This window comes from Phyllostomus hastatus, unplaced genomic scaffold (genome assembly GCF_019186645.2).
Source record: "Phyllostomus hastatus isolate PE091 unplaced genomic scaffold, TTU_PhHast_1.1 phas_scaffold_385, whole genome shotgun sequence".
NCBI lineage: Eukaryota > Metazoa > Chordata > Mammalia > Chiroptera > Phyllostomidae > Phyllostomus > Phyllostomus hastatus.
Window position 1 is genome coordinate 9,602,064 of NW_025334026.1, and position 15,826 is coordinate 9,617,889.

Consider the following 15,826-nt stretch of genomic DNA (forward strand, 5'->3'; position numbering starts at 1 on the left):
TGTGATGTCATTAGAGAGGGAGATTGTATATGTAAGGGGGAAAAAGATATATGGCAACTCTCTGTACTTTAACTTCAATTTTCCTGCAAACCTAATATTCTGCTTAAAACTAAAGTTTATTAATTTAAAAACAAAGCTACCCAGGCCCATTCACACAAAGAAAGAGATCTGGGAAACTCAGAGCCCACTCCCTTGCATCAGTCAGGCTTTATTTGGACTGACCTACATATATTTATGAGGCACAAATATTTATTAAAACATAAATAAAACCTTTTGTTTGGGGGAGGGGCTAAGGTTCTATGCTTGACTGAAAAGGTGGAAAATAGAAGATAAGGACCCAATGCTCTCCTGTCCAGTTAGTGAGGTAAAACAAGCAAAGACAGATTCATCATGAGCAGTTTCTACTTTCCTATTGCTCAATGTGAATTACATTAGTCTCTTGGCAGGATAATTTTATATTATCAGGTTGGATTCTAAACTTTAAACCCTTCTAAGTAGTACATCTTTGGGAAAGTTACTTACTGTCTCTGATCTTCAGTTTTCTCATCCATAAAATGTGAGTAATAATATTTCAAGCCTTATAAAGTTTTTTACTGACTAAGTAATTAAGATATGTAAATTCCTCAGAACAATGTCTAGCAATGTCTAGCAATGTCTTAGACAATGTCTAACAATTGATGAGAACAATGTCTAGCAAAGCCTAGTTTGCAATGTAGACAATGGTCAATATTCCAAACATTATTCCTAATCAAACCTCATATTCAATTCATGTATGTAATGAGTAATATGTCACACACATATATTATACAGAACTAACATAGTTATAAAGATCTGTGGTAAGTAAAATGAGTAAAATTATGACCAATAAAGCTCAAATGCATAATATAAAAGGAAAAGTCACACCAAGTAGAATATAACATAAGATACATATCACAACAAGAAAAAAAGCAAGGCAGATTTTTTTCTCCTGCTGTAAGATGACTAAACTCTAATACTCTAAACACTGAAAGGGTGTCTCAAAGCTTCAGAATCAACCACTGAGATCTAGCTTAGACCTTAACACATGAAAACAGGTAAATACAACAATATGAAAACCCAACTCCAAACACTCCACCAGCTGAGGAGGACTGAGAGATGCTTTTAGTTATAGATGATAAAGACCAAGCTTTTTATAGGATTTACATAAAGAGCTAACTTTGCATTGTTTTTATCACTACTTGGTAACATTATGAGTTAAAGCACTTAAATGACTGTAGACTGAATCAACTTTACTGAAACAGTGTTCAGGCAGGGAATGACAGGCACTATGGTTTATATTCATTACCTCTGAACATGTATAGTCTCTTAATTGCTTGTACAACAGTTACCAACACATCCACAGATGTGCTTACACTGAAACACCCCCTTTAAAGAGCATCTTTATCCAATCCTTCACTTAAAAGATGAAGCAAATAGAATGCAATAATGGTCATCACACAGAGAAGAATATTAAAAACTTCATTGATTTCATGGCCCTACCAATTTTCAATTTGCAATAACAAAAATGAACTTATTACATCTTCTATAGTCAAACTTTAAATGTGTCAAAACTCAACAATTTTATATTTAAAATGCTACTGTATACTATATAGACGTATTGTAAATACTAGCATGTTTTTATCTCCTTTTCTAATTATTTCACATGCATATCTATTATGACATGAACACTACAGCAAATTGCACCTCTTCTACAGTGTGTCATTTCATTTATTTTATATAACACTGCTTATTCACATACATTAGAATAATTTAAAGTTGCTTAGTTATGAATACATCCACATCACAACTAAATGCATGTTTTAGTGGTCAATTACTTTTCCATTCTGCAGGAAAACATAAGCATCCACACAAGAATGTCCAGTTAATTGTTAAAAATCAATAGTATAAATACAAAGGAAAAATACAATATACTAAGCATGTCCACATACTAGCTCAAAGCCCTTTCCAAATGTGTGTATGAATAAACAAAACAAAGAATGTTAGATTTCTTTTGTGGCTCCAGATAAAATCACCAGTGGAAATAAATGGCCAGACCTATAATAGCCAGCCAGCATATACCAAATCCTATCAAGAAGAGACATCGCAAAGATGACAATGGCGAAAACCTAGCAGCACTGCTACTTTATTGTCCAAGACTTAGATGAAGATCAAGAAATTACACATATAGGATTGGGTAATTTGCACCAGGATGGAGCTAAGAGAGACAATGACATATTAGATGGCAATCTAAATAGATTAGAATAATAGGCCAAGTGCACTAAGTGCACCATGATGAACTTCAGTGAAGGTAAAATACATATACGTGTGTGTATATATATATTTAATATATATGTATACACATAAAATGAGAAAAGAGATTTAACAGTATCAGCTATGAAAAAGACTAGGAGTTAGTTAAGCATTGCTGTCATCAAGAAAATAGAACAATGAGGTATAGATGTTAAGAAAATTTATGTGATCTTCAACTCTGCCAACTGCAGGACAGTACCCAGGATCAGACAGGTCAGAGTCCTGTCAGCCTACAGAGACAATACTTCGTTTCTGTGCTAGGTTTCAGATTGTTAGTCAGATGAGATGACTTAAAATTTTTTTTCAATAATTTTTGAGGTATAATGACATAAAACACTGTGTAAAGTTTAAATTGTACATATTGGTTTGAAACATTATATATCACATATGATTACTATAGTAGCTTTAACTAACACCTTTTTCAAGCCACATATTTATTATTTCTGTTTTGTGTTAACAACAATTAAGATTTCATCTACTAGTAACTTTGAAGTTTATAATACAGTATCATTGACTATAATCATTATATTGTGTTTGATATCTCTAGAACTTACTTATCCACTAGTTTTAAGTTTGTACCCTTAAAAAGAAATTTCCCAATTCCCCACTCCCCAGCCCCTGGTAACCACCATTTTACACTTTATTGTTAATGGTTCAGTTTTTTAAAAATTCCACCTATAAGTAATATTCTACAACCCAATTAAAAATGAGCAAAGGACCTGCATAGATGTTTTTCCAGAGAAGACATACAAATGGCCAACAGATAATATAAAAAAGTGCTCAACTTCACTAATCATGAGGGAAATACAAATCAAAACCACAAAGAGATAACACCTCATACCTGTTAGGATGGCTTTTATCAAAAGACAAGAGATAAATGTTGGCAATGACATGGAAAAAGGGGAACCTTTATACAGTGTCAGTGGGAATGTAAATTGTGTGAAACAGTATGGTGGTTCCTCAAATACTTTAAAATTGAACTACCATATGAACCAGCAATCCTACTGCTGGGTACATAAACAAAAGAACTAAAATCAGTATCTCAAAGGGATATCTGCACACCCATGTTGATTGTGGTATTATTCACAATAGTCAAGATTTGGAAAAAAAACTCTAAATGAAAATCAAAGGATGAATGGATAAAGAAGATATGTGTGTGTGTGTGTACAGATATATATGTGTATATTCACACACATATATATATATATCTGTCTATATATGTCCCATCTTTTATATATATAAATAAATATTATTCAGCAATGACAAGAAAGAAGTCCTGCCATTTGCAACAACAAAGATGGAATTTGAAAGCATTATGCTAATCAATGTAAGTCAGAGAAAGCAAATAATGTATGATGTCACAAGGTGATTTCTGAAGTCCCTCCTTACCCAGAGGTTCTGTAATTCTAAGCCTATGCAAAGCCCAAATCATAGTCTATTTTAATTAACAAGTTGAAAGCTGTCAATTTAACAACATATAGATAAAAATAACCTGTAAATGTATCATGCCCCTGTACAAAATGTGGTTTAAGGCTTTCATTTTGGTCATATGCTTAGCTGTTTAATATCTGATTAAAAAGATACGTTAAAATTCCCTAGTTAATTCTCATTCTCAGAATATTCTAGTATTTATTATGTTATGGTAGTCAAGTATTTCATTCAGGGAAATCAGGTTTTCATCACAGAGCTAGTTCTGCTACAAAGTTATTTTAGAAATGCATTTTATTCTGAAGGAACCCGATTTCTTGTGTCCTTTGGGTTTAAGGTCAAGATGCTAACTTCCCATGGTTTTCTCTGGACAGAACACAGCCCTACCTTCCCATGGCAAAGTCAGGACTATTTCCAAAAAAGGTAGGAAACATTGGTCATTGATAGGATCCTTTTGCAAAATGTAAAATGTAAATGCTGTCTTTAGGAACTAAAATGGAAATAGAGGACTCCTGGGAGTAATTACAAACACAAGGCACACACTATGGGTCTGGATGAGTTTTCTGTGGGTCTCTGTAAGCCTACCTACATACATGATTGAAATTCTTCCCAATTTCCTTCTTGGGAAATCCAGCTGCACATATAATCATTTGTTGGCCTGGACAAGATTTTATGAGAAGTGATGAACATGAAATATTAGAAATACACTAGGAACTACAGCTGTTATAACTTTCTGTATTTTTAATGGCTCCTTAAAATCAGAGGCCACCATATGCAGCAGCACATTTAGACAGGAAACACTGCAATTATCTGGCTTTACCACTCCTTTGCAAATTTGCTAATACATTACAGTTCATAAGCCCTAATAGACAGTCATCACCTCTGGCCATGCTTCTACTCAAGAATGGCCACAATCTGGGTCTATTGCCAGGAAGTTATCAATAGAGATTGATAATTCTTGTCACTTTTTTTTTCATTTTGTTTTGTTTTCACCCTGCAAACTATACCCCAAAGGTGTCAGAGCAGAAATTAAGTGTAGTATAAGGCAGGTTCCTTTAACATCACTGTTAGTCAGGCTAATTACTACAAGAAAATTGGAGATCATTCATTAGCCTTGTAAGCAAATTAAGGTCTGTTAACAGTGATTTATAATGCCAATCTTTGGGTAACTGTGCTGGTCTTTTCAACTACATGTGTATGGGACCTGACAGTTTATTAACTGTGCTATATCTTGTCACTAGGGTGCTTGTCACCAGGGTGCTTTTGTTAAAACTACATTGTATTTTAAATGGATAAACATTAATACAAAAGCAAAATACACTTTAAATGTTTGGCTTTTGAAGTCAAGTACTGGGAGATAAGTGAAGTCTCTCAAACTATCTAAGCCTCCAATAACTCTTGTTTACTGCTAAAGCTGACTATAGGAAAATGTGACACTTGGAGTTAAAATAGCACTTTTCCTTTTTAACAAGCCCCAGTTGTGTTTTTTAACCTCTTTTCAAATAATACTCTTGGTGTTTCACCAAGCTATGTTTCCTATTCAATGCATTGGGAGGTACCTAATTTACAATTTCAGAAAAACAATATCTTTTTTTAAAGCAGTTAAGCAAAGGACTGAGTCCTTTGATTTGAAAGAAGCTGATTGATAGCCCATAAAACTCCAGGTAAGATAAATCTATCAAAGGTTGTATGGGTAGTTAGAAAAAACCCTGGGGGCTGACAATGCCCATGGCTCAAAGTACTGATATATGGCTCATACCAGCTAATCCAACATTTCTGCAATTTGACAATCTCCAGCCTTCCTTAAAACCAACGTCAGAGGAGAAAAAAGAAAGAAAATAAAAATGGAAATAAAGTTACTTTCTGATTTCCATGACATGACCTGCTTGTTCTCTCTGGGATTGCCAATGTACTCTGCTAAAGCCTTTATTGCATCACCTCTATGATCAATTGGATATACTAACTATGAGACAGAGTAAGCCTACCGCCTCAACATTTCTAAATGTTAACCCTAGCTGAATAATGCAAACACAACCCTTTATTCATTATTATTACATTCAAAGACAGGCAGACTTGGGCACTCAATTGCAATCTGAACTTCCTTCAATGCTGACATTGGAGAGCGGTGTTTGTTAAGCAGGAAGGGGATGATGGTCTTGCATTTCTATAGTACAAAGAACAGCTAACAGAGGCAGCAACGACATCGAAGGCATTGGTTCCAAGTGGGAGACATTTTTAGGTGAAAGGCGGCTAAAATAAAAGATCTTGGAATATTTGAACGAAAGGTCCCTTTAGCAATTATCTGCTCCAGGAGCTGGTAAAATCTTTTTTTCTCCAAACTGATTTATTTCCTCCAAATGTGAGGGATGAAGAATGGGAACTGAAAGGGAGACAGGCCCTAAGGTTCTTTCACTATGTCCTTTAGGAGCACCCAGGTTTTCATGAGATCTCCTTAATTAAAGTTTATAATAGCCACTAACAAAGATTTTTGTAGGCAGCAAATATTTAAAAATATTTAGCTTATCCTCTGACACAAATGCTGAGAAAATGAAAGCAGACTTAAGAGAATGGTAGCAACTGTAGACATCAATTGTTCCTTTCCCATCTGATTACCCTATTCACCAAATTCTCAATTCCTTTGTACTGAAGGAGAAAGTTCAGGTTAAGAGTGGTATAGAGACAGAAGACAATACTCATAACTCACTGATCTTATTCCCCAAGTTAGAGGCTAATAACCAGTCAAAAACATGGAAAAAAAAACAATAAAAATGGTCAATACAATTATATTTTTAGTCTAAGGCCTTGAAGTTATTAGAGAGTTTATCTGTGACTAGGTGGAGGAGTTTCTCATAATGTAGATATTTGGTTGTGGTAAAAATCAACTCTCCAGTTTAACTAAGATTAATTCTGTGGTTATTAATCTGCACAAAATACTTACTTGAGTGTTCTCGTTCTGTTACTTTATGGGGTACAAATGTATAATACCTAGTTTAAAATAACATTAAAGATTACAGTTAAAAATGTGGCAACTGTTTACCATTAGGAAATGCAAATGATTTCAGATGTTTCTGCATAGTAAGCAGATAGCTTCTAAATCAGTAGTAATGTACTAGATTTAGTTGAGTGATGGTTTACAAGATTTTTGTTTCATTATAATCAAAATAATATTCATAATGACTATTTTGTATATTAAATATTACATAATAAAACATTTATATGACATTGTGCTTACTTTGGAGGCAGGGAATATCTGAGACTAAAGTTTTAATGTACTTTCATGGCTCACTGGGTAATTGTTAGGGGTCACTCAGAAAAATTACACATATAACCACATCTCAAAGATATTTTGTGATAGGCATTGGCTGAATTTTAAAGATTTACTCAAGTTCTTACTAAGTATTACTTTTTATAAACTTTACTATAAATTTAAATTTGGGCAGAAATATTTGGTTCTTCCTGTTATTCTGGCTACCTCTTTAAAATATCATTGAAGATACATACACAAACAACTATCTATCTACCTTCCAAAATCATTATTGTCCCAAAATCTACCTTCTTCCTCCTGGAATTCCTATTCCAAGAAAAAGAAAGCACCATATTTGTCAATTCTTGGTTTGCCATCTTCTTCATTTTCAGCAGGTCACTAAGTCACATTTAGGTCTACCTATAAACCATTCTTCTTACTCCCCCAACTTCATCCTTGTTTTTTCCACCTCCCCTGTAATTAACCAACCTAGGCCTGGCTTTTTTCCAGAAACATGGTGCAGTCAAACCATTTGCAGTCTATCATGCTGTTTCTCTGTGATCTTGTCTTTGTTGTTCCTATCTCAAATTCTGTTGGAAATCTAAAAATCTAGCAATTTCGACACAACTTAAGCCTCCTACAATTAACTGACCCTAATAGGTACTTCCCAAGTACTCTACTTATGCTTCTCATAGGACTGACCAGTTGACTTTGTACCAAGACAACTATGTACCCTGGACTTGAGGGCAAAGCTTACATCTTATTTACCTTAAAAACTAAGAAGAGATATTTTATACATTCTTGAAAATTAAAATGAGCTGAACTCTCTATCTGGTGAGCTATTATTAGCTCAGTCTTTACCAATGAGTCCAAATAAAAACTAGAGATCCCTGATGGGATTCCAAATGGAATTTGCAATCTCACTTCTGAGAATATATCCACAGGAACCCAAAACACTAATTCAAAAGACCATAAGTACCTCTAATGTTCACTGTCATGTTGTTTATGATTGCCAAGATATGGAAGCAGCCCAACGGTCCATCAATAGATGAGTGGATAAAACAACTATAAGACATTTAAACAGCGAAATTCTACTCGGCCATGAACAAGAAGAAAATTTTACCCTTTAGGACAGTATGGATGGACCTGTAAAATATTATGCTAAGTGAAATAAGACAGAGAAAGACAAATACCATATGACCGTAAAAACTCATATATGGACTCTAATGAACAAATGGAACTAATAAGCAGAAAGAAACAGGTTCATAGATAGACAGCAGGATGGGTAGGGGAGAGGAGGGCATGGAAGGAATGAGCAAAAAAGGAAAAAGGATTCATGGACAACAGTGTGGTGACTGCTAGGTAAATGGGGACTAAATAGTAATTAAAAAACACAATAAAGATTACAATTTAAAAAATTTCCATTACAGCGAAAACTTGTCAGTAAAGACCGATAATTTGTTTGGAACTGTTCATTCAGAGTTAATGTCTAATAAATATAAAAGTTAGAGTCTTGTTTGAGGGGCACATTACTCAGCATTCCTCATCTTAAATATAAGTACTTAGCTGGTTATGAATAAATTCTCTCTCAGCATCACCAGCAAGTACTGGCAGGTAGAAAGAAGACACTTCTGCTTTGGATGGGGTTGTAGTCAAGTCCAGGTTGATGCATCTGAACTTTTATACTTAAAATCACAAAAATATTATAAAAAATGTTAGGTTTTCTGAAGAGCCCAAATCCTCTTACTTAAATACAATGTGTCAAAAATATTTAAAAATATCACAAAGAAAAAGATCTGGAATTAGGAGAGACTGAATTCCTTGAGAGAGGGATCATGGATAATCCATCATGAGAACAGTACCAGACAGAGAAGGTGCCCAATACTTATTTAAAGAAAAAAAGTCAGAAGTGGCCATTTAAAAGCCCAGTCTATGAAATGAACAATTGTGCAAAAACAAACAAACAAAAAAAACCCCTGATCTTTTTAAAGAAACTCAACTTGGCTCCACTCTCATCTAATAAAACCCACTCTGATTTGGTGGCGGGGAGCAATTATGGTTTTACAAAATACCACAAATTAGTTTTGAGAGTTATACACATTACAGTAAAGAAAAACAGAAAATACAGACTTCTGGCCAAGATAAAGGCATAGGTAGATACACTTTGCCTCCTCCCACAAGCAAAAGAAGGACAACAACAAATTTAAAAATAAAAAAACACCAGAATGGCCAGAAAATCAAACTGTATGGAAGTCCGACAATCAAGGAATTAAAGAAGAAATATTCATCCAGACTGGTAGGAACAGCAGAAACAGGCAGCTGAGCTGAGAGGACATGCAGCAAGGCAGCAGTTGGAGGACCGGGCAGGCAAGGCAGTGGTTGGCAGTCCCACATTTGAGTGAGGATAAAACAGGAGGAACAACTGGGGAGCAAGACAGACCAAGCAACCCAGGGTTCCAGTACAGGGAAATAAAGTCTCAGAACCTCTAATTGTAAAACCATATGGGGGTTGTGGCAGTGGGAGAAACTCCCAGCCTCACAGGACAGTTTACTGGAGAGGACCACAAGATTCTAGAACCCACCAACCTGAGAATCAGGACCAGAAGGGCCCAATTTGTTTGTGGGTAGTGGGGGAAGTGACTAAAAGCTGTCTCAGACCTGACCAAGTGGCATTGTTCCCTCTCTGACCCTGACCCCCCCACACACTGCCACAAAGCAGCAACATGGTTATGCCACCCTGGTGAATACCTAAGGCTTTGCCCCTTACTAGGTAACAGGCATTCAGAGACAAAAAAAATATGGCCTAAATGAAAGAACAGATCAAAGATCCAGAAAAAATACAACTAAGTGATGAAGAGATAGCCAACCTATCAGACATAGAGTTCAAAACACTGGTAATCAGATGGCCTACAGAAATGGCTGAGTATGGTTACAAAATAGAGGAAAAGGTGAATGCTATGAAAAGTGAAATAAATAAAATGTACAGGAAACCAACAGTGACGGGAAGGAAACCAGGACTCAGATCAATAATTTGGACCAGAAGGAAGAAATAAACATTCAACCAGAACAGAATGAAAAAACAAGAATTCAAAAAAATGAGGAGAGGCTTAGGAATCTCCAGGACAACTTTAAATGTTCCAGCATCTGAATCATAGGGGTGCCAGAAGGAGAAGAGGAAGAGCGAGAAATGGAAAACTTATTTGAAAATATAATGAAGGAGAACTTCCTTCAATCTGGTGAAGGAAACAGAATTCCAGGAAGTCCAGGATGCTCAGAGAGTCCCAAAGAAGTTGGACCCAAAGAAGCACACAGCAAGGCATATCATAATTACATTACCCAAGATTAAAGATAACGAGAGAATCTTAAAAGCAGCAAGAGAAAAGGAGACAGTTACCTACAAAGGAGTTCCCATCAGACTATCAGCTGATTTCTCAAAAGAAACCTTACAAGCAAGAAGGGGCTGGAAAGAAGTATCCAAATTCATGAGAGGGAAGGACCTGCACCCAAGATTACTCTATCCAGCAAAGCTATCATTTAGAATGGGTGGAGGAGATAAAGTGCTTTCCAGATAAGGTCAAGTTAAAGGAATTCATTATCACCAAGCTCTTATTGTATGAAATGTTAAAGGGACTTATCTCAAAAAAAGAAGGTATTGAAAACTATGAACAGTAAAATGACAACAAAGTCACAACTATCAACAACTGAACCTTAAAATAACAAAAGCAAAAATAAACTAAGCAAACAACTAGAACAGGACAGAATCACAGAAATGGAGATCACAGGGATGGTTACTTGCAGAGAGGGGGTAGGGGAAGAATGTGGAAAAGGTACAGGGAATAAGAAGTATAAATGGTAGGTATAAAATAGACAGGGAGAGGTTCAGAACAGTTTAGGAAATGGAGAAGCCAAGGAACTTGTATGTATAACCCATGGACATGAACTAAGAGGTGTGTGTGGGGGGGAGGGGGGAAATGATGTTGGAGGCAGGGTGCAGAACAGAGGGCAATAAAAGGGAGAAAAATGTGACAATTGTAATAGCATAACCAATGAAATATACTTCAGAAAAAAAAAGAGAAAAACAGGAGATACTTAAAGGGTCTGTAGTCTAAAACTTAGATCAGGGCAAAGAATTGTACCCCTTTAGAACCTTTTAACTCTGGATGGAAAGCCACAGGTCAGTATTTGGTACCTACAACATACTAACAGTGCTATCATTAAAACTTCTTAAGTTATTCAACTGCAAATGAAAACAGTAATTATACAAGTCCCATTTAAATAGTGTGCCACTACACAATGCCCTTTTATTATATAATGTGGTAATTTTAATCACTAGGTAGAAGTAGGTCAGTTTTGTCAATAATTTTAAAATATGTACATTACTATATGTGATCCAATTAAGGATGAAAATTATTAGTTGAGAACCATTAAGAAAAAACTCTGGATCATGGGAGTTGACATAAGCAGGATCCAAGCTATTTGAGACTTTGGGCCTTATTTAATATTCACAACTCTATTAGGTAGGTACAGATGATGATATAGTGTCAGAGATATTAAATACTGTGCCCAAAGTCACACCACTAGTCTTCAGATCATTTTGTCTCTAAGTTGACCAATGAAATTATGCATAATAAAATTTCAAATACATATATAAGAAGAGAATATAGCCATAAATATTTAATTAAAAAATATGTATTCACTGTATTAACATTTTAAAGAAAGAAAAAGCCTAAACACTCCAACAACTTATGGTATTCTTGCCAAAAAAAAAAAGAAAAGCAAATAGATTCCAACTAGTCTACGTTTACATTTATATTGAGAATATGAACTAGGCATAAGTACGTAATGAATATGTGCATGTGTGTGTGGTGTGTGTCTGTATGTATAACAGCCACATTATTCAAAAGCTCTCGAAAATGTGAAAAATTTCTTCCAACCCTTCTCTATTTTGTCTACTTTAAGAATTCTTTGCAATGTGCTTATGTAAATACTGCTTTTAGCGGCTGTTCTCATTTCTCAAATCTTCAGCTTATAAATGGATTGAGAAAGCGACAGACCTAAGCAGACATCTTTGGAACACAAAACCAAGGAAATATAAACAAATATTACTATGTCAAAAACAAAGGATTCTTCCGTAAACCCTTCAACTTACCACTACTGATAAATGAAATGAACTAAAAGAAAGTAGACTATACTGTCTGTGAATTAGGAATGTGCATGTGTGTGTATAAACACACTCATGTAAGTGTGTATATTAAGGTGGGTGTCTATTTTATTAGCACACACACAATAATCAACATTTTACCTCAGTTCAGTAAAAGTTCTATAGAAGTACAACAATCTAAATAAAAGATGATTGTGAAGTTAAGAGTTATGCTGGGGCATGAGAGAGTGTTTCAGAAAACAGCTCTGGGTTGTCAAAAACCCAACAGGTGAGTGCCTTCAGTTTTCTCATAGCAGAATGCACATTAAGGTTCAATTGCAATAATAGCTCATTGACTCTGCAGATGATTTGTCTCCGTCCACAGTTCAAAGAGATGCTGAAGAGGATTAAGGGCAAAGTAAAAATATCACCATTTTTACTTACCTGATGCTGAGCCTTCATTAAAGACATAGTAAATGCTATTATGGCATTACAGATCATAAACCACTGTGCAAAGAATACATCAGAACTAAAGTACTTAAAGTTGTGAATATTTTATTTCCAATTACAAAGGTGAAACTCACCAATGTTGAAGTTAGTACCTGAAATTAAGTATTACATGTGATGTTGTTGGAAACAAAACTGAAACAGATGACACTTTTTGATGAGGACTTGGCAATAATATCAATGGATTTTGCACTTTGATAATATAATGATCCCATTACTGAAAACACAGTCTAAGTAGAGCATTTTTGCTAGAGTTGAGAGCTGAACATACACCTGGTATGGATCTTATCCATACAAGTTAATATTACTACAAATATTTTAATAAAAGCAAAGTAATGCTAAGAACAATTTTAACAGTAAGAAAAAAACTTTTATACTCATCCAGTATTGTGTAAAACTATGTTAGATTTATAATTTCAGACTCTTTAATCATAATAATGTATTGTTAGCAAATAAAAATAAACATTCCTAGAATTAGAGAAGAAAAGTGACAAAAGCATAAAAAAATTCTGATGTTTCTAAAGATGACTTTCTTCTTTCAGGGTGATCATACTAACAATAAAAATACAATAGAGTATTCAGTCTAGAAGTGATCAAGGGCTAAGTGGCTTTGGCCTTATTCTGCTGAAGAAAGCACCGAAGAAGAATCTAGCTTTTGGAAAGAGAACAGATATTGGCAGTCTCCTGATTTTACTTGGAGCATCTCAACCCACATGCAGACTGGTGTGAAGACATAGCAGATGGAATTACTTCTGTTATTTCGACTGCTGAAGCATCCTGCTTGCCTCTGCAAGCATGAATATTCAGCCACAATAAGGAACAATGGTAAGTGTGCTGACTGTATTAAGCAGGTACCAAAAAATCTTTATCCTTTTTCTCCTATCATAGAGTAATTTAAAAAAACATTTAGAAAATACTACTTCTGCCAAGCTTGAAAAAGACTTATTTGATGATATGATGTTGGTTTTCATATGTTTTATGTAAATGTATGGAGAAAAACATGTGGACAAAGAAAACCAGAGTAATTAGCATTTTACAGAAAGAAATATAAAAGCAACTAAACTGAATCAGTAATTATTTTCCACTTTATTTTATTTTCATGATTCCATTATTATCTCAAAAATGCTGAGCTGGCATTAAAGTATCAGAGTACATCATTCAGAACACAAATCAGATTCCTTTAAATTCCACAAGAAGCCTCTATACTAGCATGCTATGCCATTGTGTAAATAATACCTATTGGTAAGTCTTCTGTTTACATCTTAAAAAGGATTCTTGAATTCAAAAAGGGTAATTTTGCTATAAATAAATGAAATGAGGTGGCTATTTCTCTATTAAAAATATTGTGACAATACCTGTGGTATGCCACCATCCCCACCTCTCCCAAAGAACAGAGAAAAATCTAGAAAAAATAAAATTATATATCTATTTGCTAAAGGAAGGAGTTTAATGTTTACTGAAAGGAAATCTGAAGGCTGCCTACTTAGACTGTGAAGGAAAATATCCATCAAAACACCATCTTTCTCCAAACGTTTTTAAAAAGATGATTCATTATATGTGTGGGGAAGTTCTTCAAGAGATTTTAAAATTGAATAAATACCTCGATATATAATACAAACTCCATCCTCCACATGATACTTCTCACTAAAAAACAATTATGTAGGAAAGATGGCATGAGCCAATCAGGTTTACCTGTAGCCCCTTTTGTGGCCAAGTAAGGGACATTTGCCCCTACATGCTGGGAACCAGACAGACATCTCAGACTGACTGATGATCCCTAGGGCATAGCAAGTTACTTATTTTAAAAATAAAACAATCTTCAATACAAGGATGGATATCAGTCTGCTCTTTAGGACTGAGAGGGGATTTCTTTGATTGTTTTTTCCATCCTAATGAGCATATATTACAGAAGTGAATCAATGACAAGGCAAGGCACACATGTGGAAGTTGAGATAAACTTACGAAGTAGCCTGTTCCCAAGCTGGAAGGAGCTGAACTCTGCAATAAAGCATAAAGACAAAGTGGAAAATCAGCAATGGTTTTTAACACGTTCCAATCCACACAGGTCATTACCAGCCCTTTGCAGGCTTTTCATCACTACATCACATCACCAGTGTATGCTGCCCCTTGTCATCTGCTCCTGATACAAACACTGTGTTGCTTAATTTTCCCCTTTACATCTCTCAACAACTCAGAGATGCTAACGTGCTATTTACTGAATTCCAAGCTTCTGCGGTGGACGTAATTGCCAATTTATTTGACAGGCAGCTGGGTAATGAATTAATGATGGCATTTCGCCCTGCGCTGAGACTAAACAGACACACATCAGCCTGACTCCCTGACTTGCTGACATTCAATGCCCTGGTCTCAAGCTACTCAGTTTTGTGGCCGCAAAGGGGCAGGCAAGAGGAAAAAACCCAGACTGACTTGAAAATAAAAAGCCCAGTGGGTTTGGATGACTTTTGCAGTGTATGACCTATTTGCCAGTTTATTCCCTAAAGGCACTAGTTAGTACACACAGAGTGCTTTTCAAAACTGAGACATTTTGTAAACATAATTAGTAGACTAAAATGCAAAGAATGTGTGGGTAAAGGAAAGCAGTAAAAAGCACCAATTTTCACATGGAGACAAAAAAAAAATTCTGAAAGCTATGCAGAACATCACTTCTTTGGGAATGGAGGCCAAAAAAAGGAAATTGGTTTGTGTTTTATATTTGTCTGTGATTTTTTTTCCCTGTGTTGTTTCTCTTTTTTCCTAAAACATCTCAGTACATATTCTTTAATTTTTAGTGTCCTCTTTGTGAACAATAGTGGTCCCAAGTAAGCTTGAAACAAAAATACTGCTAATGCTCAGGCAGCCTTCTGATCTCAGCTAAGGGTCCTCGCACAAGCAAGGCCTATCCTTGACTAGCTTGGGTGGGGTGTCATGCCTTCCCTGGAGTGGCCTGACTTCCACTCTGATGCAACAGTCGTTCAGTTTACCGGTAGTTCCTCCACCTAAATGTCCTGTCCTTGTTCTACACACCATAGGTAGTAGGAGCCATCTGGTTTACTCATAATTGCTTCCCAAGAGCTTAGCACAATGCCTTACTCAGAATGTATTTTTTAAAAATACTTGTGTGTGTGTGTGTATACATATATATATATATGAATAAATTTATTCTATGGGGGAAATGGTAA

General features: G+C 35.3%; 1 protein-coding gene across 3 annotated transcripts in view; it reads right to left on the reverse strand.

The window, feature by feature from the left end:
- AUTS2 (activator of transcription and developmental regulator AUTS2) overlaps positions 1-15,826 on the reverse strand; it is a 1,150,881-nt gene that overhangs the window by 593,893 nt on the left and 541,162 nt on the right. For all 3 annotated transcript variants that reach the window (XM_045819369.1, XM_045819367.1, XM_045819368.1), the window contains exon 4: positions 14,610-14,645. In XM_045819369.1, the coding sequence (XP_045675325.1) occupies positions 14,610-14,645 (36 nt within the window). The remainder of the gene's footprint in view (positions 1-14,609; positions 14,646-15,826) is intronic.